This window comes from Rhipicephalus microplus, chromosome 5 (assembly GCF_043290135.1).
Source record: "Rhipicephalus microplus isolate Deutch F79 chromosome 5, USDA_Rmic, whole genome shotgun sequence".
Taxonomy (NCBI): domain Eukaryota; kingdom Metazoa; phylum Arthropoda; class Arachnida; order Ixodida; family Ixodidae; genus Rhipicephalus; species Rhipicephalus microplus.
Genome location: NC_134704.1, coordinates 60,286,508 through 60,311,706, shown reverse-complemented (window position 1 = coordinate 60,311,706; position 25,199 = coordinate 60,286,508). Strand labels below are relative to the sequence as shown.

At 45.3% G+C, this 25,199-nt stretch overlaps 1 protein-coding gene across 4 annotated transcripts in view; it reads left to right on the top strand.

Annotated features, from left to right (window-relative positions):
* Acat1 (Acetyl-CoA acetyltransferase 1) overlaps positions 1–17,980 on the top strand; it is a 48,684-nt gene extending 30,704 nt beyond the window's left edge. For all 4 annotated transcript variants that reach the window (XM_037425405.2, XM_037425404.2, XM_037425407.2 and 1 more), the window contains exons 10-14: positions 2,063–2,176; positions 7,348–7,412; positions 9,163–9,320; positions 10,259–10,375; positions 17,655–17,980. In XM_037425405.2, coding sequence (XP_037281302.2) covers positions 2,063–2,176; positions 7,348–7,412; positions 9,163–9,320; positions 10,259–10,375; positions 17,655–17,931 — 731 coding nt within the window. In that variant the 3' untranslated portion in view covers positions 17,932–17,980. The remainder of the gene's footprint in view (positions 1–2,062; positions 2,177–7,347; positions 7,413–9,162; positions 9,321–10,258; positions 10,376–17,654) is intronic.
* The last annotated feature ends 7,219 nt before the right edge of the window (positions 17,981–25,199 follow it).

Genomic DNA, 25,199 nt, shown 5'->3' with positions numbered 1-25,199 from the left:
AACACGATAGCGGACTTTTCAATGACAGGATCGACTGACCTGTCGTTGGGAAGTCTTCGACCATTTGTGACTGAGGGAAATCTTGATTTCGAACCTAAAAGGGAAGATTCCAGGTTAGAAGATTCCAGGCCCTTTCAGGACACTTCATTTGACAATGGGCATATTGCACAACCCTCCAAGGTCCCCCCCCCCCCCCCCTTTATTTTTCCGAATTGCACCCTGGTCTTTATAGCAAGCAGGGGGGGGGGGGGGTATGGACTGGCTGGCTGAAGCTGAAGACTGTGCGCTAGTTCGGAGCACGAAAATGCGTTACGCGGCTTCTAAGAGAATCGAAATTACGCTTTTCTGCTGCAAGTGCCAAGTGCGTAGATGCTTGCAGCGGCGAAACTGTGCTGTCGGCTGCCACCAGTCCACAATCCGTCAAAACCGTGTGTACCTGAAGCCGCGGATGCATGAGCATGTTCGAGATTGCCGGGTCCAGCACGTGCTCTGAATCGGTGCCGTCCTGCGTGACACCGAGTGTTGCTAAGGTCACCAGACACAGTACTTCGTTTGCATCGGGGCCAATAGCGTGCATGGGCCGTCGACCCTTAATCTGCGGACGCATTTTCTAACTATAGAAGAAATCGGTGTGAATGTGAGACGTCGAGACGCCGTTTGCACTGAAATCGAATCTACGCCAGCGACACAGAAAAAAAATTTGAACTGATGGAGCCGGCTTTTGAAAGACGTGCCCTACGTCTGAAAAAAAAAAAATCCAAACGGCGCTTAGAAAATATGGACAGAAGACAAAAGAGGAAAAGAGTGCACAAGGACACTTCAGGCTGCTCTGCTAGAGCTTCTTGAGGAAAACACATGTGCTGAACTTTCAAAGCCCGTTTTCTTAAAATGGATTTTTAGCTAGTTGTGGTGCTGAGGAAAGTGATTTCTCAAGAACTGCTTATCAGATTAGGGTGCCGTTTCTTTTATTCGGCTCCTGGATGATGTTGCCAAGGTGTAACAAGCCTCTTCTTTTGAAAATTACTGCCATTAATTATTACTGAACAATTCATTGATAAATGTCATACCTACTGGCTACATCAAATCAAAGTTGCATAAAATGTTTTTTTTTTTTTTTTTGGGAAGGGGAATTGAAAAAAACTGCTCTTTGGCACCCTAGAATATCTATCCAGGGATGACCACAAATATGAAGCTTTCTTGTATGTCCTGGGATTTCTTCCGGCACTTCCTCACCCAGTTAGACCTCAGTAATTCTGAAACTCCTGAACATAATTTCATGAAACTTGGCAGTTTTTTCTAGTTTTATTGTAGTGAACATACCTTGAAAGTTTCATTGAGATATCTTAAAAAATAAAGTTCGGTTTCCGGGGTAGCCTCCCCCCTTAAATGAAATAGTGACTCAAAAGACTCCGAACTGTATTTTACTTTAACTTTGCATATGGATAATTGCAAATATTAATTGGCTTTTGTTAATGGGAAGTAAATCTGGTGGAAATGAAAAGTGACCGAAATCTGAGATGCAGGCCCCCAAGTGTTTTTCCCAAAAGAGGAACAATTCCAATTATGCCCTAGGGACGCCTGTACATTATCCAGGAAGCCATCTTTAACAAGCTGTGCATGTATTTTACAGTCTCCAGTACTCTTGTGGTCTGTAATGATCCTTCCTGTTCCTAGGAGTTCTGTTTAACGGTATCGAGGTGTACTCCTGTTTGCTAAATATTTCAAAAGAATTGACATTTAACAAAGGTTTGACGTTAATGTATAAAAAAATTATTGTAATGTTTTCGAATGAGGGGCATTACTTTGCACGGGCCACACCAATTGGTAATAAAGTCAGTGTCGTCTTGAATTTTTATGTGGTGATTATTGTTAGTAATCGCTCTGGAAATTAGCAGTGTGCCTGGAACTGGCTTGTGTCATGTTGGTGCGAGTACTGCACGGCTAGATACTGCCACTCCCAGAAAGATAACCTTTTTGGGGGCACGGTGATAAAGGGATAGAGCACTTAGTTCGTTTGTAGGATTTTGGCATATGTGCTGACGAGAACTGTTTCGTTTTCTAGGCACTATCACTGCCGCAAATGCGAGCACGTTGAACGATGGTGCTGCAGCTTGTGTCTTGATGACTCGCCAGGCAGCTGATCGTCTTGGTGTGAAGCCCCTTGCACGAATCGTTCGTAAGTCGCTTGCTCTCACGCATCCGTACAGTACAGACTGTACTGGATGTTTAATTCACCTTGTCCATGTCGCCGTAGTGCATAGCAGTACCCTTAAACCTATAATGAAGTTGCATCGTACACTCAAATAAGCTTTTATATTGAGAAATTTGTTATAAAGGTATATTCCTAACATATTCAGTCCAAGGCTATTCTTCATTTACTTTGTTATAACCGATACTTTATAACCGGTTTCGTTATATCAAGGTTTGAGTGTTCTAGGATGTTTAGGAATACTACTGCTGTAGGGGAAACTCATCAGTGCCGATCGAAAGTGTTACATTCATGTCCTGGGTTTTGATCTCGGTCTTTATTGATTAAAGTTAAACTTGAGACTCATGTTCTCGTGTGTATAAAAAGTCTATCAAACTTGTTACAAGCTGCCACTCTAGCGTCGCCAGCACGAGGTCGGCGAGGGGAATGACAGCAGGTTGGTTCGTTCCGTACGCAAGCAGAGACAGTGAAGAGATCAGAGACGTGAGAATACAAAACAAACTTTACTCTAGTGATATTGCAGCACACGGGATCTAATACAACACTTCAATACAACTAACAAAATACATCGACACTTGATACAACTAAAGAAATATATAACAGAAACAATAAATCAGCTTACGAAAGAGAACTATTACAGACTACACCAACTAACAATAGAACGACGGAGGAGAAAGTTCGAAGATATAAACAGGTGAAGGCATACGTGTGATGACCGGCAGCGTTGTGTCCCCGACGATCGGATGCGAGAAGTCGAAGAGAGTTCTGGCACGACTGCGATGTCGGCAGTGTTGCAACGCTGGTGGCTCCGGGAGGCTAGTGTTTGCAGGTGACTTCGAGCAGGTTGAGCTAACTCGAGGCGAAGTCCCGATGTCTACGTTGCAGACGTTAATATCGCGTCACGACTAGACGAACGGCTAAATTTAGGTGGCCAGCCGATACAGAGCCACACTAAAAACTTCTAGAAGAGATGCTTGTTGATCTGTTTCTACACCATCTTGGTCAGCGACTAGTCTGCCTAGCAGGGCAAAATCCTGCGCTTAAATCCCCCTCGTGTCTCCTCGCTCTCTTCCTTGGGGACAAGAGACCTCTACATGGGTCCAATCATGCGCGTTTAATTGAGGGGAAACTCCGCCCCAAAAAATATTTTGACCCCACCCCTTTTTAATTGGGAGAGGGCCCGCAACTAGCGAGAGTGACAACCTGTCGGGTTGTTGTCATACGGCTTGGCCACCAGAGCGTTTCCCACGCTTTTCCCCGTGGGAATGGTCAACCACTTAGCTCTCAGTCAGTGCGTCTTGTAGTCTAATCCTTGTTCGGGGTATACCGCAGCCTTCTACGACCTTGCAGACGTCGCCACAGTTACAAAAGGATTAACTGTCGGCGGCGACGTTCTAAGAAGAGCACCCCATTTTGCACTTCTCGGATCCCTTTCATGCGCCGCAGTTTCTCACGGTCAGTCGGGGAGTACGGCGCCCGTTAATTGCCGTGACGCGGTGTCGCCAAAAATGGCCGTGCGTGACAAAACTGCAACAAGTTCAATCTGTAGCACTCCACCTTGCAATGCCCCTCATAACCCATGTTGCAGTTTTTCAAATCTTAAGGGGGGACATGGGCCTTGGGCAAAACATTTATTGCTACTGCCACTAGAGTAATGAAACTTGCAGGTAATATGTAATTTAATGTGCTGATTTCAAATATGCAACCAGTTTTTCTGTATCTCACGAAAAAAAAGTTTTATACAACTTTTTCTGTTTTACACTTCTGGGATGACTGGCAAAAAATATTTTACGATAACCAAGCTAAAAATTATATTTATATATTCCTGAATGCTCAATGAGTGCAAGAAGCATAATTTCGTGTTTCTACATTTATTTTATCCCAAGTTATAAAAGTTCAAAAATTTTTATTGAGACATGAATTCTTTGTCTGTTGTTTGCCCAAAATTTCAAAATGTTTCAGGGTGAAGAAACATTGTATTATAGGCATATTGCACTCTTTGGAAGTCTAGCTATAAGACAAAAAAAAAACCATTAAAATTGGATGATTAGAAGGGTAACAACAGCCACCCAGAAAATTGGAGACGGCCAATAAAAGTGTTTTGAGAAAAGTGGGAAAAACTAATAGACATGTGAAAAAAGCCTTTTATTCTCCTGGATGGGCGAAATTACAACAGCCAGTGGCTCAGAAGGCTCCTGGAGAATAATCTGGGTGGGGCTTTCCTCTTTGCCTCCGCTTTGCAGCTGCCTGAAAGGCTGCTGATGACCCCCTCTTCCTTTCTGCATTGATAGTGCGTTGAGAGTCCTTTTCATTAGCCCTTCGGCTACCCTTGGCGGTTTGCTCTACTTGGAGCTCTCGCAATATGCTTGAGCTGGCATTGTGGGTGCCAAGGTTGAACCTCATCACAGCCTCTCCAACTGCTGCCTCGACTGCATATAGTGAGGCATTTTTGTCTTTGGGCGCGAGGCTCCAAATGACTGAATGCAGTGCCTCATTAGCGTTCTGAGTTTGTCCTCTCAGGCACCGCTGCAGCAACTTCTTGTCAGCCAGACGCTCAAAAATGGGCCGCAGTGCACTGCTGACCGCTTCTGGCAAGTTGTACCTGCTTTTTGGTGGTGGTTCGTTTTTTGCCATGGCCGAGTTATATTTACACCATGAGTCAGGACCATCCGGACAGAAGTTATGATTGGGCTTCTCATCTGTCGATGTAATGTGATAGAATGTGGCCCACACTGCGTTGTGCATTTTATCTAAGTCTCCAGCAAAAGACTTGATAGCCCATCCATAATAGCTGGAGATCTTGGTGATCAGGTCTGCGGTCAGCCGTCCTTTACCACTAATGCGCTGCGCATCACCTGACTTGTGCTTTTGCACAAGGGTGCGAAGCGCTGTGCCCATTCGCTTCTGAATGTGGTTGGTGCACTCTTCTTTTACCACAGGAATAAAGCCATAAACTTTGGCTTCATCAATGGCAATGAATGAGCGGCTATCACCATCACAGAGCATGGTTGTATACCTGAGGCCATGCAGAGAGAGTGAACGTTGAAACAGAATCTTTGCTGCCTCAACTTCCATTTGGCCTGCCTTGCAGCTTATGTTTTTTTGGCATAAGTGCTGTGCCTTCCATGCAGCATAATCTGGGCTATCTGGCTGCGGCCCACACTCACAGCCGAGGCAGAAATTGGAGAGAACCACGTAATCTAGCACATATCCTGTAAATAGCTCAATCACGGTGGCCACACCAATGTGAGAAGAGTGTCCACGTGTGTGCCATGAGCCATCAAAACAAACAGCAATGTTACCCGGATTTCCAAAATTCAGGTCACTGTACAGCTGTTTCACTTCGGCAGCACACTTTGCCAAGTTCTCAGAGCATGCTTTTGCCGTAGCTGGGTTCAGCTTGGTCTTCAAATAATGCTGGTAGGTCTTATTGTGAAGACCTCTGTGAGAAACTCCAATGGCAGAAAAAATGTCATTTAGGGCAGTCTGCCCATTCCCCGTGCTTTGCACCGCCCGTGCAGCGAGAATATTTATTTCGAAGGGATTGCACGTCGCCGAGCCAGCAACTCGCCGCGAGCTCCACTGCGATCGCAGTTCACCGCAATTGCTGCACGACACTGTCAGTTTCACGGCGATGCCGTACTCACGCGTGTCCCTCTCAATAGTTAGATCACCACGGCACACACGGCAACTACCAACCTCGAACAGGTTATTTACAAGGTCCAGGTCAACAACCGTATACGCCGTGGTTGAACTCTGGGCACTGTCGCTCGCGACGCACTTCATTTTCCTTTCCGTCGCCGATACTGACGCTAGCTGGGAAAGTCTCTGCTGCGTTTGTTGCTCGCGCAAAGCACAATCTGCACTTGTTAAAAAAGTCGAGTCCAATCTTGTGCGCTCAGGCCGCGCAGCTCCGGTGTCCTGCACGGCCGCTGCAGCAACCGTCGGGGCGAAGTCCAGGGCGTGCGCGTCAGTCGCCGGCTCGCGTTCCGCCGTTGTCGTGTTATCTGATGCCGGTCCAAGGTGCACAGCGGGCTCCATCGAAGGCAGCGATGCATTTCTTCGCTTCGCAACACGCTTCCGTCGCGATTTGCCGAACTTGTGCACGGTGCGAAATTTCCGATAACCGTTAGGCATGGCGCACGACGACAGACGACAATGGCCTCTTTCAAAATGACGGCAGTTCGTTTTCGCTGCAAGCAGCCGGAAACAACCACGGACCAATGAGGAGGCGCACTTTTGTCACGTGGCGGCTGTGGGCCAATGAGATAGCTAGGTTTCGTTTTCTTTTTTGTTTGATTATTCAGTTACAGCGTATCACTGAAAACTTGCGTTTGGCGGAAAAAAAAGGGCGAAGGATGCAGTTTCAAAGGAGGCCAAGATGGCTGCGCTCCGTGGCACGGTTGCAAATCGGCGGCGGCGCGAAACTGATCGTTTTATGGCGTTTACCGCGAGCGAAACTAGAAAGTTCGCGTAGTAAATATGATCGTCCGACAAAACTATACTGTTTGCAGGCCTAGAGTTTTGCGAGAACGTGCAGGAAGATGTCCTGAATGCAACAACAACAACATTGAAAAATCGTTTTTTTTTTTCGCTTTCAATACCCGTGTCCCCCCTTAATTATCCTTCCCTTTTGGGTCATGCAGCTTTACTATTCATCGATACCATGCACCAGAAAAAGGTCTTGTTAATTTGTTGATGTGCAGCAGCACATGCAAAGAGATTTCATAATGTTGCACGAAATTCCACAGTGATTTTAAGGTTTCCTCATCTGATACTAATCCATCGTAAATTTCGTGCACGCTAAGAAATGTCTGGAAATTAAAGATAAGTCAGGAGCAAGTTCCTTCTATACCATTTTTCATTGACAGCCTTTGGATTGGCGAGACCAAAATTGACCACCGCTCAATCATTTTGTTATCTGCAATGTGTTCATCCAGCCTGCCATTGACACATTCATGTCTGTGGTTTCTGGGGGCCGTTGCTAGAGAAAACATTCGCCAGAATGAAACACCGTTCCAGACTGTTTTCTACCTGGAAGGGTTCTAAGGTGCTGGCACAATGCCTATCATGTTTCTAAGGCCTATTTGTAGCACGTGTTCTCTTCTAAACTTTTTTTACTTTTCTTCCTCTTATAGGCTTTGGGGATGCAGCTGTGGAGCCTGTGCACTTTTCTATTGCACCTGCATATGCAATGCCAAAGGTACGAAACTTTGGGTTCTAGACAGAAGTCTAAATCATTCTAGAATCTTCTTGCGTCCTTATTCTGGATAGGCGTACTGTTTGCAGCTTTGTTCAGCACTTTAAACTACTTTATATAAAAATTTGTAGCCATTGTAAGTCTAGCTGCCAGCAATTCTGTTTTATGCACCATGCTCGAGTTCGGCATGGCCAACAACAATGCCTAGGTGCAGACAGGGGGAAGAAAGATTGCTGGTGTATTGTTAAGCTGAGAATCGAAACATAGTGTGCAGTTTTTCTCACATTTCTATCATTCTGAGTATTTGCAGAGGACAGTTGAATATTCTTCTGCTACAAGAGACTGGATTTTATATTGTACTAATCCTATATAGCCCAAGTGCACCCATGGTTCAATTCTGCAATTATGTCTAGATAAAACTGGACTAAACTAAATAGGTCATTGTGAAATTTAAAGTTGTGGAGTTGACTCCTATAGTTGTGTCAGCAGACAAGTCTGTGACCCATGTTGGTGGGACCACAAGTCATACCAGGCAGTCTATACCATCGTGATTGGGCTTTGCACATGATGACTTGTAGTGCCAGTAACAGCCAAACAAATTATGAATCAGTGTCGATTCGCTTTCGATCTCTACCTGTGGCGTACAATTAGTGCACTTGTTTACCAAAGTAGTTTTTTTTCTTTCCCTCTTCTCTCTCTCTCCTGAGCCACACTGTTTGCCACGAAGCTCTTTTATCGACGGTCGACAGCCTTGTTAAAAGCCATGCATGCCACTTATGGCATCAACCATTACTCCAGGAATAGCTCTTCCGATCAACAGTGGCACTCTTGATGGCCAACAGCAGCTCTGTGGCGATTTTGTGGCTGCGTTTTCTTCTATTACTTGTGGCTGCGTCAGTGGCAAGGAAGCAAGATGGCAGTAGTGTCCTCCGTTCCGTCACTTTTGACTATTCCCGCATACGCTTTCCTAAGTCAGCCCGGCAAAGTTCTATTGTTGGCCTTTGTATGAAAGTGCGAGTTAGCTGGGTAGCCATGCGTGTGGATACACCAGGACAGTGTGCAACGCTTGTGCTTGATCATGCATCATCGTAAATGTGGCGAACGAAAACACTTGTATGAAAGTGCGAGTTGACTAGATAGCCATGTGTGGGTGCACCAGCACCGTGTGCGAAGCTTGTGCTTGATCGCGCATCATTGTGAATACGGCAGGCGAAAAAACTTGCTGCTTGTTCATGCTCGTTCAGAGCAGCGATCAAGAGTGCGTGGCCAGTCAGGCTCAAGTTCAGATTTTCTCAACAGGCGGTGCTGTAGTTATGAGTTCAATGCAAACTGCTTTTAGTGATGCCAAGTGCCAAGATGTTCGAGGTCTGAACACTGTACTCTTCCCAGAGCTTGTGGCACACGTTGCACTGTGCATAGTCTTTTTGTGCAAAGTAGTCATGCAAGGAGCCTGTGTCATTGCTTCGGAAACACTTAGGACATGCTTGCTTGGCCTGACAATGTTAATAAATTCCTGGAATGCGCTTGTGTGTGTGCAGCAGAGGAGGTTGACTTAGTCCTGTAAATACAGTAGATGATTTTGATACCTCAAGTACCTGACAGCTTCTTGGTGTTTTCATGGAGCAGCACTTTTTGCGTGACATTTTTAGCGTGTATAGTGAATCCTCCTTGTGCAATGTGTTGTCACTGGCGGTCTCACTTCCACTGTTGCATTGCTGAGGTTCTGTACAGTTCCATTTCGTCTTCATTATAGGTTTTGAAGGAAGCTGGCATGAAAATGGAAGATGTTTCCATGTTTGAAGTCAATGAAGCCTTCAGTTCTGTTGTACTGTGCAACATGAAGCACCTCAAGTTGGACCAATCCAAGGTGAACATTCATGGTGGAGCAGTCAGCCTGGGACATCCAATTGGGTAAGTACACTTTAACTGCTGCCTTATGTAGCTGTGCCTAGTACAGAACGTGTTGCCACATTACTGAATGCATCTGTGTTCAATGTTTAGTGACTAAAGTTTGCTACATGAATGCATGTGTGCGCAGCTGGCTTTAGCCAGCTGTGCATGATTGCTTTCATAGTAGAATCTTGTGTGGATATCTACACTGGCCATTGTATAAACGATGGCCACAATGGCCACCTTTTGAAATAGTGCAAGTTCACAGGCACGCATCTGATACAGAAATGCACCAACCCCTCACTAATTTTGTATGTCTTGAATAACCCAGCATTATTAGGGGCATCTAAACTGCATATTTTGATTGGGAAGACTTGACCACACGTGTTAATGCGGGCAATCTTTGGAACACACTGTGGGCTGATGCGCGACACATGAAAGTGAAAATGGTATGTACAACCTAAGTGAACCAGTGCCACCTGCACTCACGTCATCGAGGACCTCGCAGCTGAAGCTAGTTTCATCCGCAACAGATAGATCACATAGTACGCTTGCTTCGGTGCTGTGTATGTGCTGCGTAATCATACAAGTGATCTTGCCTCGGGTCAGCTCGCTAGCTTTGAGATTTTTGCTGGGTAGTCAAAAGCAAATGGGGGATAACGACAGTTTAGCATTGTGGCTGCATCATGAAGAAAATTTAAAGGTGACGAGAATTTCTGTACCACTTCTGTGCAAACCAGGGTGATAGAAGGATTTATGTTGCTGCTAAAAAAATCTTAGTAACGTTAGCTAGTTGGTATGGCTCTGTAGCTAAAGCACAGTGTTTATTACAAACAAAAAAAATTCCATGATTTAGTGAGCCAACCTTTGGGGTATTTTGAGATCATTTGTTGTACTGTGAAATCTGAGTAGGGAGCTGCTGTACAAGCTGAAGGATTGTTCTTGCAACTTTTTTTTAGGATGTCTGGTGCTCGGATAACTGGGCGCATGGCGCTGCATCTGCAGCCTGGGCAGTACGGTCTGGCTGGCATCTGCAATGGTGGTGGAGGTGCTTCTGCCATACTCATTCAGAAGCTGTAAGTCTGCCTCTGCATGATGGCAGAACTACCCCCGTAATTCGAAGAGAATCCACTGCGGGACCCTCTTGTCGCCAGAGATCTGGACCATACCTTTTTATAACAGCGATGATCGGTATACCCATCATCGTAGCTGTCTTCTGTACAATTAAGGCTTCGGAATTATAGAAACGCTAATATATTGTTTTGTAAAGATTTTATTGGAACAAATAAATGCATAGCACTTTCTCGGCAACTTGGGTCTCGTGTGACATTTATTTTGAACAACACTAATGAATTGAAAGGCTCTTTTCTCATGAACCCTAGGAAATCGTTTCGGAGGTTATTCATATTTAATAGAAGTGTGCTAATTGAAATTTTCTAACCCCTTTCCAGGCCACATGGCAAATTTTGGCTTTGCACTGGTAGTTGCTACGTAGCCTACATAAAGCTTTCTATTGAGAAAATTGAAATTGTTTCATTACGAGTAGAGATACATAATGAAGCTGCATCAACCAGGGGCTTGAAATTTCAGCTCTTTCTATGGCATGTACCACTGCAACTATTGGCAGACAATAATATAAGTGCCCTGTGTAAACGTTCCAAATGGGGGGACCTGGTGAGCATCCCTGTAAGGGAATCAATGCACATGAAAAACACGCCACCTAGTCGCACAGTAAGTGTTATGTATTGGAAACTAGCAAGACCGTAAGAACATGCCGGCATGCCGTTTGTCACCGAGCTGAGGGTTGCTAGCTCCAATGTTTGCTGCGACTTGAAAGCACAAGAGAAAGGTGTTTGTGCTAGATGCGGGCATATTTTAGAAGTCTGTGCATTCCAGCTTTGCTACTGTTCATTTCGTGGTTCCTGAAGGCTTGTTTAGCTCTTTTAGACTTCAACTATTGAGAACTGCCTGTAAGCGAGTAAGAACGGTACGTTATTTCAAGGTACTCTGTACTTTATTGCAACAAAAATTGCATGTTATAGCAATCCTATTTCGATTCTTATTCAATAATATTGTGAAGTCATTCATGCTTGGTATTTTGCATTATTCAGGCAAAATAATAGAATGACATGTTTTGCCATAGATGTAGTGTAAGATCGTTACGGGCATGTGTAACTTGAGTGAGGAAAAATTAACTTTTCGCATGGCTCACAGTAAGTGACAGATGTTTATATTATACTGGAGGCTCACTTAAGCCAAAGCCCAATGTTTTGTCTAGTCTAGCCCCTATTCATTAAGGATATGGCATAAAGAAGTGGTGTACTCAATTGTTTACATGGCAAATCGACGATTTAAGGGGAGACGCTCCTCGAAAAAGTTTTTTTCTATTTCTAGTAATAGAGACTTGAAAAGTTTGTTATTAGTATAGTTTTTCATGCAGATTTCAAATATGCAATCATTTTTTGTGTAGCTGCTATAATTATTGAGTTATGCCATAAACAATAGCAAAAAGTTACATTTTTTGCGGGCACTCTTTTATGTACTAAACTTTCAGTAAAAGCACTGTGTCTGATCTTATTTGACTCTTGGTAAATTGAAAAGTGCAAATATCTATATAGATATGTCACCGAAATATTGGAACCAAGAAAAAAAAAATTGTTTTGAATGACTTATTTTCAATCTCCCTTGAAACAATAAGCTAATATTTTCACAACTAATGCTGGTAGGCATTGCAATTTAGAGTAGATATTTGCATTCTGCATGTGTTGAAGAATATGTGTGCCAAGTTTCGTTACTATACAATGAATATGTTTCTAAAAGGCTGCCCGGAAAACGTGAAACTGTCAGAAAAAATGAAAATGAGAAAAACAAGTTTGAAAGTTCGCAAAGTTGGCATTTATTAGGAAATCATTCTTTTTGCATCAAATTGGGGCACAATGAAAAGTACCTTGCCTTGAATGCACTGCAAGTGTCTAGAAGTCCCCTGCACCATAGCTTGGTCCTTCACGGCTCTTGTGGTCAGTGTCCTCAACACGAGCTCTCTTCGCTGTGTTGCGACGGTGTGCCCTCGCTTCTGCAGTTTGCTTCAGGTTCGTCTTCCTGATGGGCATGACGTCACAGTGGTCACCATGTGTGGCCAGATCTTGTGAGAGGAGAATTCCAATGCCTTCGAGCACTTCTTCAAAGCCCCTGTGGCCTTTGTTGTACCAGAGTACAGCAAGAGCGGTGGCTGTCTCCACAGTTGTTCTGGAGGCGAACTTTGTTTTTGGACATAGCAGCCATATCTTGCTGTTCAGCGATTCGGCTGCATTCTGTGTCTTGCCATGAAGGCACCGAATAAGGAGCTTCTCCTCTGTAAGGCGCTTGTAGATAGGCATAATTGCCAATCTTGAGCCTTCGTCAACAGTGGGGTGTGGCGTGGTGCAGGCTCCCCCAGTGCTTCCGCACGCTTGTGCTTGCACCACGAATTTGGTCCCGCGGGGCAAAAGTTGTGGCTACTGGCACCATCACTGGAGCAGCAATGAAAATACGATGCCCATATGGCAGTGTACATATTTCAGACACTGTCCTTGTTACTCGTGATGGCGATCTTGTAATATGTTTGTAGTTTTATTATTGTCGCATCTTTCAGTTTTTCGCCTCGTGGCAGTGGCGTTGCCAATTTCCGTAGGGCAGTTCCCAAGCGCTTTGCAACGTGGTTCGTGCACTCTTCTTTGTCAATGGGGGTGTCACAGTATACATTTGCCTCGCAGACTGCAGTGTAGGCCTTGCTGTCACCATCACTTAAGAAGCTGGTGAATCGCAGTGGAGTTTCATAAGACAAGGTCCTCTGCCATATATTGACAGCTGCCGCAGGTTCCATTGCATGGGATGAGCAGTCAGTGTTTTTTTGGCAAACTGGAAGATGAAAGGCTCGCCATATCTCTTCATCCTCCCCAAGGTCCCTGTGTATACTGCAAGCATGGCAGTAGTTCGAAAGAACTTCAAAATCGAGGCAGAGCCCCGTGTCCAGGGACACGACTGTGCCCACTCCATTGTGGCTTTTATGACCTCTTTTCTGCCAGGTGCCATCAAACATGACTGGCACATCTCTGCCGCCGACTGCGTCCTTCGTGATGTTTCGTGCCTGGTGCAAGTTTTTGCTCACTGCCGTCGTCGCCGCACCATGGAGCTTCTTGCAAATGACGTTGAATGTCTTGTGATGCATCGGGCTCGGAAGACCGAGAATCGCACAAAATCGTGAAAGTTGGTCGTGGCCTGCGCCTATAGCGCGTGCTGCCAGAACTGCCTTCACGTTTACAGCAAAGCTGTCACGCGAGCTGCCGCTGTCAAAACGAGCGCTCGTTCCTTGGTCCCCGGCCGAAGCAGTACGTCTCGACGTGTGCGTGAACGAAAGTGCAGATTCAGGGCAATCAGAATTTTGACAGCACAGTTCGAGGAATGCCGAAAGTCCTTTGCGCTTTCCAGCTGCCTCTCGCACGCCGAGCTTCCGTTCGCGGCAGGTTGGGCATTGCGCACCCGCCACAAGTGCCGTCAGCGCATCGATTTCGCAAAGCAGCATGTTCGCAGTAGCAGCATCTACCGGTCTACGTTCACTCTCGAAGAATCCAATCTTCCTTTGGGATGCACTGACGAATTCCACGGCAGCGGCTATTTCACAACCACTGTCACAGGGTTCGGTGACAGTGTTAGGCCTATCCGAAGTCGAAGCGTCGGGGCGTTGGTCGGGGGCGACATCGTCATTCGCTGTCGCTTTGCGAAGCGTCCGACGCCGTTTCCTTCGATACTTGTGGCGAGTTCTGAACTTTCGATTATCTGAACTGCACTTCTTCGGGCTTGCCATGACGCAAAAATGCAGAGAAACGCAGAAAAACTCGATCGCGACGTCCGAGGCTTCGCTCTTTTGCCGGAGAGATAGGAGGGGGAGGAGCGTGGAGCGCACCGCCGTCCAATGGCGGCCTCGCGCTGTGTGCCGCGATATTCAAAACGCGTGACATACGCGTTGTTTTTCTCGTTTTTTGTTTATTCTGCGTGAAGGCACGAGACTGGCTACTAGTGGATTATAAAGGATACGGCCTTCGCAGCATGCGTGCACGATTGCAAATGGCGGCCGACGCGTCGTTTTCGCGACAGGACGACGCGAACTTCGCCGTTTTTCGCGCATTTCTCGCGTCACCGCTGCCCACTTGGAAGCATTTTTTGATAATTTCTCGTGCGAATTTCAGCTTGATATTTTCAGAAGTAATAGATTATAGTCCAAGGATGCCAATACAGCCGGAAAAAAACAAGCGAAAATTTTCCGGAAAACCGCGACTTTTCGACCCGCGTCTCCCCTTAATGAAGCAATCCTAGAGTATCTTGCTAACCTGTGATTCGATGACATTGCCTTGATGAGTAACTGAGGGGACGAATTACAGCTCAGATTAGACACAAAAAGCAGAAGAGTAGGTCTGCAAAGATGCTGGAAGCTCTGAAGCAATACGTCTACTCAGGACAGGTAGTAGCCGCTGAGCCGAACCACGTGAGTGAAATAACTAGAATAAAAAGGGGGTGGATCACATTTGGCAAGCATTCTCAAATCATGAATGGTAATCTGCCACTAGTCCTCGAGAGGGAGCTATATAATAGCTGCATTTAGAAGAATCATCTTGTGATTGAGTGCAGACAGACAGGACTCCCACACATGGAGTCATTGCGCACCGCACTGGGCATTGTGGGGGAAAATGGACAGACTGAACTACAGGCAGCACGAGTGATGCGGCGCCTTGAACGCTGGAGGGCAGTGGTTGTGGCACAGCGGTCGAGAACACACGGTGGCGCAGTGTAATGACTAGATAGAGGCAGTGTAGGGCGGTTGTGTTAGCAAACGCAAACTGGGCGCACCCTTCAGCTTCTGCTTTCTTCTAATGTTTCCCTCCTTTTTCTGTTTGTTCAGTTTTCTTCCCTCTTGCTGGGCACATCCCTTGTTTTTTTATACAGGTTCCCTTTTTTTCGATTTTTTAATTTTCTTTTTCATATCTGTGTGCTAGGGTGTCTTTACATACTATAAATACACCCGGCTGTTAAAAAAGGAACAGCAGCAAATCATTATCATCATCTTGTAGAACCGATAGAGCAGAAATATGGAGGCTTACAAAGAGGGTTTAGCCTAAATTAAGGACAATGCAGTGAGCGATGGAAAGAAAAATAATAGGTGTAACCTTAAGGAACAACAAGAGAGCAGAGTGAGTCGGGGAACAAATCGAGCTTAAGGATATCGCAGTTAAAATAAAGGAGAAATGGACTTGGGCCGGGAACGTAGCATGTAAACAGGATGACCGCTGATCATCACTGGGTTCCCAAAGAAGGCAAATGCACAAACAGGTGGGCTGTTGAGATTTAAAAGTTTACAGGTATAACCTGACAGCACAAAGCGCAAGACCGGGTTGGTTGGTGGATCATGGGGGGGGGGGGGGGGGCCTTTGCCTTGCAGTGGGCATAGTCAGACCCCGCCGCGGTGGTCTAGTGGCTAAAGTACTTGGCTGCTGACTTGCACGTCGCGGGATCGAATCCCGGCTGTGGCGGCTGCATTTCCGATGGAGGCGGAGATGTTGTAGGCCCGTGTGCTCAGATTTGGGTGCACATTAAAAAACCCCAGGTGGTCGAAATTTCCGGAGCCCTCCACTACGGCGTCTCTCATAATCATATGGTGGTTTTGGGACGTTAAACCCCACAAATCAATCAATCAATCATGGGTGTTGTCAGGCTGATGATGATGGCTTATATATTCACATGGCTGGATACACATCGATTTGCTGATGTACCACCGAACCTGAACATATGATACCCTTGTCACACGGCAACCACCAAACTCCATCTACCTCCGTTCAGCATTCAACTCCATTATCGAGCTCTACGAGAATAAGTTGGGAGGCCATTTGAGGCCGGGTCTCCTTTTCTTTTTTTGGGGTGGGGGGAATGTTATTACAATGCATATTTGAAATGAAAATTACTAATATGATCTCTCAAAATATTTTGGGACATGGCAGTTTGCCACCTAGATTTGAAACATGATTCTATGATGGCAGCAACATGAAACATGATTTTATGAGAGCTCTGATCATTGTAGGGCTGTTTACTAGTTTCAAGGCGAAGAGAATTTTTTTTTTCATAAAAGGTGTAAGCTGCCTTTCGGAACCAGAAGTTGCGATAAAGAATATTTTTCAAAATGTTACTATTGAGGTTCACCACAACTGCTGCATCTCAGATATTTTTATTTTAGTCATAGCAGCACTTGGATTTCATTAACCAATGTTTTGTTTTATGGCATTTATTTGTTTCATTTTTTTGTATGCATTCTTATGAAAATCTTTTCTTGGATTTGGCACACTCGATAGTGATCATTTTTGCTGTGCTAAACGGCTGAATGAAATAGGATGCCAAGTGTTCCTTCCAAGGGTGAAATTGGAAGTGCTTTTTCTCAGTCATTCATATGAAGTTTTAAGCTTCATAACTTCACTAAAGATTTGTGATGCAAACTGGGAACCAGGGAAACAATAACTGGGCCGAATAAGAAGTCAATGTTCTATCTTGTTTTACTTTTTCTAGCTACGAGGCTATTATACCTGTCTGTCAAATATCCATGGTAACCAGAAAACTATGTACACCGTGCACAGGTTTGTGCCACAGATCCAGCTAGTCACCACTGGTCTACTAAAAATGAAAAAGGCAACAGATAGCCAATGGTCCTGAGTATGTTCAATACGCCAGAATACTAGGGATGGAGAAAGACAACATGGAAGTCCTTTGCCAGCAAAAACGTGCCCACAGATTACAAGAGGTGCAAACGTTCAGTTTCAACACAGGTTCCCGTCTCTGAAGTTTGGACATCTGTGTCGTGCCTGTGACTGTCTACTGTTTAATCTCTCTGCACTGATAACCTAGAAGCAACCAGATTAGACTTTAGAATCGTCCGATTCTGTTGTTCAAGTCTTGCACAAGGGGGGGCCGTGAAAACATCGATACCTTGCACGAGCATGTGACGAGAGGTGCGTATCAAGTTGTGATATTGGGGCACAGCAGGAACCAAAATTATCTTTTAAGGACATACTGAACTTACTTTTTCGGGGTACCCTCACACTTAACAGTAGATTGTGTAGACTCTCGAGTGCTTGGCTTTTCAGTCAATTCAATAAAATGGCAAAGGAATATTTTCTTGTCAACACCCCTTCAAAGAAAACAGTCTTGAAATCTTGTCAGCTGCCTTTAACATCCATGTTTATAAGGCCTGACTGCACAGCAAACCGTGCCTGTAGCTGGTTGTCACCGACATAAAGCTGAGCATGAAAACAGGTTGGCTTCTCCTTTTATGTACAGGCATACCAGAGAGAGTGAAGACAGCCTTCCTGTTCTCACGCTGTACACTAAGCACCCGTGTCCCCTGTGTGATGTCGCAAAGGACCAGCTCAAGGAGCTACTGCCCAGAGTCCGTGTAGTCGAAGTTGACATAGAAAAACCAGGAAATGAGGCTTGGCACCAGTGCTACCGTCACGACATCCCAGTCTTCCACCTTGAGGGGCATTTCCTCATGAAGCACAAGGCGGACCTAGGGCTCTTGGAGGAACGCCTCGCTGCTCTTGCTTCAGCTAGCTAAGCTTTTAATGGGCCCTTGACAATTGTAAATAAAGGTCATTTCAGTCCAATTGGGATTCTTGTATTCTTAGGGGGCATTGCACAGTTTGCAGTGGACTTCTGTGCCCTGCTGTGAAAGTTTCCTGAGTGTGGAATTTGCAAGAAATCAATCTATATCACCGCTTTGTCTAGCAACCTGTGGAGTTACCTACTAGATTAGAAGCATCGTGCACCAACAGCAGAAATTTATGCTTACGGTGGAGCCCTCATTCCACAAACTTTTGCTTCTGGGTGTGTACCTGCAACGTTGTGCACTTCAATGTAGTAGTTCAGTGGGTATGTGTTGCTGTTATACATCTTACGTATGCAGTGCTAGTTGGAGTTCAAAGAGCTATACATTTTTGTCTAAATGTGAATTTAGGCATTTGCCAACTCTGAAACAGCTTTGCTGGACAGTCAGTGTCCTGTGCAAAGTTCACAGGAAGGGCATAGTTGTAGTATAGGCTGTATAACTGATGAACTTCAACGGTAGCTCTACAGTTTCCCCTCAATGCGAATCACATTAATGTTGATAGACATTCCTGGATGGCCTGACATGTCAATTATAAACTTTTTGTAAATGCTGGACACCAAACGATGGAATTCTACTACACTGCTTGTTTGGCCCGCTCTGGTTATAAAAAGTGCAGTGCATCATGCTGGATTATTTTTTTTCCTGATAGTTAGTTGTAACTGCGACTGTACTTCAGTTCAACTTAAATACGGTGTTATACGGGTACTTTTGATTGTGTGCCTCCCGGTGTGCCTCCCACTGATTATGCCACTGGTGCAATCTGGTTGTTTCCACTGTGCATGCGCCTTTTGCCTATCAGAAATGCCATTTACTTTAGTTTACTAAACAATTTAGTGCACGCAAGGCTGTACGTCCGCCACATGCTGCTCTAAGGCTGCCTCCTACTGTATTAGTTTACCGGGCGCAACATCTGAAACGTGTACTGCACCTGAGCGTCAACAGGCCTGCCTTTGAGTGTTGCTTCACGCCATCTCGTGGAGTAGCAAGAAGCTGTAGTAACCAATATTCGTCGACGCAGCACACAAGTTAAAGGGACACTAATGTCAAATAACAATTGACCTCAGAGTGAAAGCTCAATGTATAACAACACCTAAAACGACAATATTAACAACAACGGTGCCGTACTTACAGAGAAATTATAGTAACTGCACAACAACAAAGGCGCTGCAGTAGGGCATTTCAAAATGATCCCGATGACATCAGACGGACTGCCTACAATTAACCACTAGTAATCGATATAACTGCACTGAATAAAGACCTTTCCGTGCATCAAGAGACGCAATAAAATGTTGCTTGTTCGCTTCTGCTTAATATGGGGAATTGCACGAGTGGTTCAAAAATTTAAATTTTGTGTGGTTACACGGCACAGGTGGTGCCATCTAGCGGATTGCAATTGAAACAAAAACATCTGCAATCTCCGAGTCTATTATAGAGGGAAATTGATCAATGACCGTTTTTGCTGATATGGCTCCCGCTGCTTTCGGTCTGCTGCTACTAGCGCAGTAAAACCGGGCAACGTTGTGCACGGCAACAGTGACGTGAGACGGACTGGTCGGTCTGCTTCTTGAGGCGGGTAATTTGAAGTGCGCTAATCCGATGCGAACCACTAAATTGTGATTTTATTTCAAAATATGTCCTTCCTTGGCACAAAAGTAACACTACGAGGTTTCTGGACCGCTGTTTCAACAATCAACGTCGACTTAATAGTTGACTTTAGTGTCCCTTTCAGGCATTTTTTCCGAGGACGAGTGCTGGTATGTGGTGTTCAGCTAGTAGTTGACATGAAAGACAGACGCCGAAGACGGTCGCTTACTGCTAATTTAACATTTATTGTTTGCTACAGGCATTTTCTTTGACCACGAGAAAAAAAAACTGGGGTTGCTAAACGATCAATACAAAAATGCTCCCATTAGCGGCGGCGTCTTCACGTGTTCTTCTTCACATGCCGTGAAAGCTGCCTTCACATGATGAGGACACCATGTGCGAGAAAAATCACCAGAGTTTCGTAGAACACGGATGTGCATTCAATGCGCGCTAAAGGCATGACTAGACCAAACGTTTACTTTCTAACACTTGGAATGCTTTTGCAGGCGATCATTTGGACATGTTCCAGTTGATTGATATGTGGAGTTTAACAATGTCCCAAAACTACCATATGATTATGAGAGATGCCGTAGTGTAGGGCTACGGAAATTCCGACCACCTGGGGTTCTTCAAAGTGCACCGAACTCAGCACCTCGTGGAAGAACTTGTGAGAGAACTTTCAAAATTGACAAGCGAAAGTCCGAAAATCTCTTCTAGTCTACCAACTTTGCTTGGCTGTTTCCAAGCACGCCGTGGATCGGCTTTCCCATATCACCTCCGCATCATTCTCAAACGTCAGCAGCTATATACGAAAGCTGTTCGGGTCCGGTGAGGCCATTTGAGAGCTGGAAACAATGCCGTAATATACGGAAGCACTCGGCCATAAACACGCTCGCTTCCTGGCGTTGAAGCTTGATGGTCCTAATGAAGCCGACCGAGTAAAAGAATGGAAGGAAAGAAACAGAAGAGCCCAGTCAAAACATGAGGACGCCGGAATAAAGTACCACAATGAGGCACCAGCCGGTTTACGCGAGGTAAACAGTCGTGACAATTCACGAGAGGCCAGGCAGCCGCGGGCGAATAATACGGGCATTCAAGTAAGATAAACAAAAGTATACTAGAGGGTGAATATAAACAAGTGGGATTTCGGGTGCATTGAATGAGGGTCATTATGTGCAATTGTGACGCAAGGGTGCGAAAACCCGCGTCCGAGGACCCTTCTACACTCTGCCACTGAATGTGGCATGGGTGCAGAATCGGATCTGAAGTGTGACACGGCGGTAGTTCGTGTGCCCAGGTGAGTACACGCACGTTCGTCGTGTTAACGTTCACTGATGGTGAAATGCTAGTTACGGCGTGCTTATACAGGAGGTTTTTAGAAGCCTTAAATGGAAAGAGTTAGAGATAAAAGTCGATAGAGTACCCTTAGTAACCTGCGCTTCGCCGGTGACATTGCATTGCTGAGTAACTCAGGGGACAAATTGCAATTCATGATTACTGAAATAGATAAGGAGAGCGGAAAGGTAGGTAATAAAATTAATCTGCAGAAAACAAAAGTAATGTACAACAACCTCGAAACAAATCAACGTTTCGAGATAGGTAGCGGTGCTCTAGAAGTTTTAAAAAAGTACGTCTATATGCTTATGACAGGTAGTAACCGTGGAGCTGAACCACGAGATAGAAGTAACCAGAATAAGAATGTGGTGGAGCATATTTGGCAAGAGAGAGAGAAAACTTCATTTGCGCATATCGCGGAGCATTCTAAATGGTCGGGCCCCTATTCCAGGGCTCCGCTGGCCCTAGCCATCATCTCTACCCGTTGGACCAGTCAGCGCTGATCAACAATGGCCGAGCTGGACAGCAGTGCCTCCCATTGTTCCTCTGTGTTGTTCATGTTGTGGTGTTCTTCATTGTGATGCGTACACTGCCACGTGATGTGAAACAGAGTTGGTGTGGCCCCATACCACGGACATATATCTTTGTATGCTGTGGGGTAGAATACATGCAGCCTGTGTAAGTTCGCGTATGTGTTTGTTTGGATTCTGCGTAATGCCACCGATTCCATTGCTGTGAGTTTCTTATGCGGTGCTGGATACACTTTTCTATTGTCCCTGTAATACTGAAGAATTGCACCAAAGTTAGGGTCTAGGGGCGTTGGATCCTCTATTGCAGTGTGCAAGGAAGCTCGGTAATTTGTGAAGCCTCGAGCCGCCTCATCCGCAAACTGGTTCTCGGTGACGCCCTCGTGCCCTGGCGCCTAGATAATGGTTTGGGTGTATTCAATTGGGAAGTCCTTGTGAGCTTTGGTTAGAATTTGGAAGACCTTCATACATATTCTACCTTTTTCGTAATTTCTACATGGAGCCTTCGAGTCTGTGCTTATTGTCATTGGGGCTTTTCACTCCCTGCCCTCCTTGATTGCCAGCACGATCGCTATCTCCTGCGCTTCTGTCTTAGAGGCTTGGGCTATGGAGGCACAACTTGTGACGTTTCCTTTTCGGTCTGTGACCACGGCCACCATGTTCTTTGCATTTGCCTGATATGGTGCAGCGTCAGTAAATCTCGCCGTATTCAGATATTTTGTCTGTTTATGTAAGCGGCTCTTGCTTTACGTCTTCCAACATGTATAACTGGGTCCATGTTCTTCGGTAGGGGGCATATTTTGTACCAGGCTCTGACTGAGCACGACAATTCCTTAGCTCTTCCATGTACCTGTACTTGTTCGCCGAGGCCGATCTTCTGAAGAAGTTTTCTGCCGGTTGGCGTCTGTAGCAGGCGGTTAATCCGGGTGGTTACTTGTGCCTCAGCCAACTCATCAAATGTATTGTGAAGTCCGAGCGCTAATAGCTTCGCAGTTGAAGTGCTTTGTGGTAGTCTCAGAGCCGCTTTATACGCCATCCTTATTATTTTGTCTGCTTTTTCTTTCTCCTCTCTCTTCATGTTGTGGTAGGGTAGCGAGTATGTTAGTCTGCTAATGACTAAGCTCTTTATCAAACGAAACACGTCTTGTTCTTTCAATCCAGCACGATTGTTCGTTATTCGAACTATCATACGAACAATTTGTTGAGCTGTTCGTTTAAGCATATTCAGTGTGTGGAGACATCGCTGATTGGACTGTAACCATATCCCTAAGATTCGAACAGTTGTTTTCTCTGGTATAATATTGCCGTCTAGCTTGACCTCAAGGCGGAGGCTCGGGTCTGTCCTTTGTTTTTTACTCTTGGAGAACCGAATGAGTTCCGATTTGTCTGCTGAGCACTGAAGCCCCCTTTCTTTAGTGTTATCTTCGATGGTTTTAGCTGCCAGTTGAAGCCGCTCTTCTTTTTCTGCCAAGCTACCCTTGGTTGTCCATACAGTGATGTCATCTGCATAGAAGGAGTGTCGGATGTCGGGAATACCTTCCAGTTTTTTGGCTAGACCAATCATGGCTATGTTGAAAAGCGTAGGCGAGATCACAGCGCCTTGTGGTGTGCCTTTGCTCGGTAGGTGGAAGACATTGGATTTGTCTTCTCCTAATCTGATAACAGCGGTTCTTTTAGTAAGGAAGTTCTGTACATATTTGTACGTCCTTTGACCGCAGTTTGTCACTGCTAGCCCATCTAATATGGCCTTATGGCTTACGTTGTCAAAAGCGCCTTTTATGTCGATGGCCATGACAATGTTTTCTCCTGCTTTTGGAACATTTGTTAGTACTTCCTCCTTTAAAAGCAGAAGGATGTCCTGTGTCAAAAGGTTCGAGCGGAAACCAAAGATGGTGTTTGGCAACAAGTAATTTTGTTCAAGGTGCCGTTGAAGTCTGGTATTTATTAATCTCTCAAACACTTTGCCTAAGCACGAGGTAAGAGAGATTGGCCTGAGGTTTTCTATTGCCAATTTCTTTCCTGGTTTGGGTATCATAATTATTACAGCATGCTTCCATTGCTGAGGTATAGTGCCATTCACCCAGTGTTTGTTAATGAAGTTTAGAAGCGCTGTTATGGCTTAGTCATTCATGTTGCTAATCATGGCATTGGTGATTTGGTCCGCCCCAGGCGCTGTGTTGCGTTTCATGCTGACGATTGCCGCTCTGACCTCGGCATGCGTGAAAGGTGCATCCAGTTCTGAGTCTGGGAGCCCAGTGTATTTAGCCTGGTAAGGGGCTGTGATGGCTTGGGCGCCGAAACACTTAATATAGATGTCTTGAAGGAGGTCATCTCGTGTGCCTGGATATGTGTGCAATAATCTTTCTGGAGATTTTTGTCCTTCGCGTTTAGTTTTTAGAGGGTCAATCATGGCTCTTAGGATATTCCGTGTCTTTGCTGTTCTTAGGGTTCCATTTAGTGAATCGCAAAATTGTTCCCATTTGGCTGTCGCAAGTTGATTAGCGCACTGTTCGGCTTGCTGCGTTATTTCTTCAATTTTTGTTTTGAGTTTCTTATTTCGCTTTTGCCTTTTCCATCTTTTAGTGAGGTTTCTTCCTGCTTCCCACAGGTGGAGAAGCGTCTACTTCAGGGGTATCATCTGTTCGGCGACAGTTTTGGTGTACAGTTGCTTTTCATTTCGAATTACTTTGTACCACTCGTCCAAGTCGTCAATGGCGGTCACGTGCGCTTTTAGCGCTTTTCTATATGCGTGCCAGTCTGTAATTTTGGCTGTGCTGATGTGTTTGCGGATTCGGCCGGTGCGGGATGTGGTGCTTAGTTTGTAATGATCACTGCCTAGGCTTTCAAGGGTGTTGTACCAGTCCACGCTGTGGCAGTTTTGTACTATCGTCAATTCCGGACTTGTGTCCATGGATACGCTGTTGGCTATTTTCGTTGGTATTGCAGGGTCAGTTAACAGAGTCATTTCCAGTTTCTCTATTTGTCTTGCGATTTTCTTGCCTTTGGTGTCTTGCATCTTATATCCCCAGCTTGCATGCCTGGCATTAAAGTCCCCAACTAAGATTAATGGATTCCCTTTCGCCAGTTTTGTTGTCTCTTGAAAGAGCTTGTCGAACGTTGCTCTCTTTTGTCTTGGGGGACTATAGATATTAAGTATGAAGGCGCTCTTTCCATGGCTCCCTTTGTAAGGTTATTTCTGTTGATATGCGGGATATCCGCCTCTTCAATGGGCTGATGACATATTGCTGTAATTGAGTTATCGACTAATGTAGCAACTTTCCATTCTGCGTCCCCTATGCTATAAGTTTCGTAGCCCCGTAATTTTGGTTGTGTTCCGGCATCCTGGACTGCTATGACAGCAGGTGGCTTTTGTTGCGACGCCACCAGCTGCAACAGTTGCCCTCCTTTCCGCCGGAAACCACGGCAGTTCCACTGCCATATTTCGCACTTTTCTGACCGCTGCGTTTGATGATTAGCCATTATGCGTCTCCTGGTTCATGGCCGACAATCCGGGCCTGTTGTAAATTTTCTCAGCTTTTTCTCTGATGGTGATGCCTGTGGCATGCTTTCGCAAGGCTTTCGTGAATTCGACGTGTTGTGCCTGGATTTTCTTGTCCAGAATATCGAGCTTTCTATCTACATTTATCATTACTTGCTCTATAACTGTCGGTATAACTTCCTTTAATGTTTCTTTCAGCATCGACGGCGTAGTCATTGAGTCACCTCCTGCATTCGGTTGCGTCTGCGATTTCTGGCCACTCTGGGTGGGTG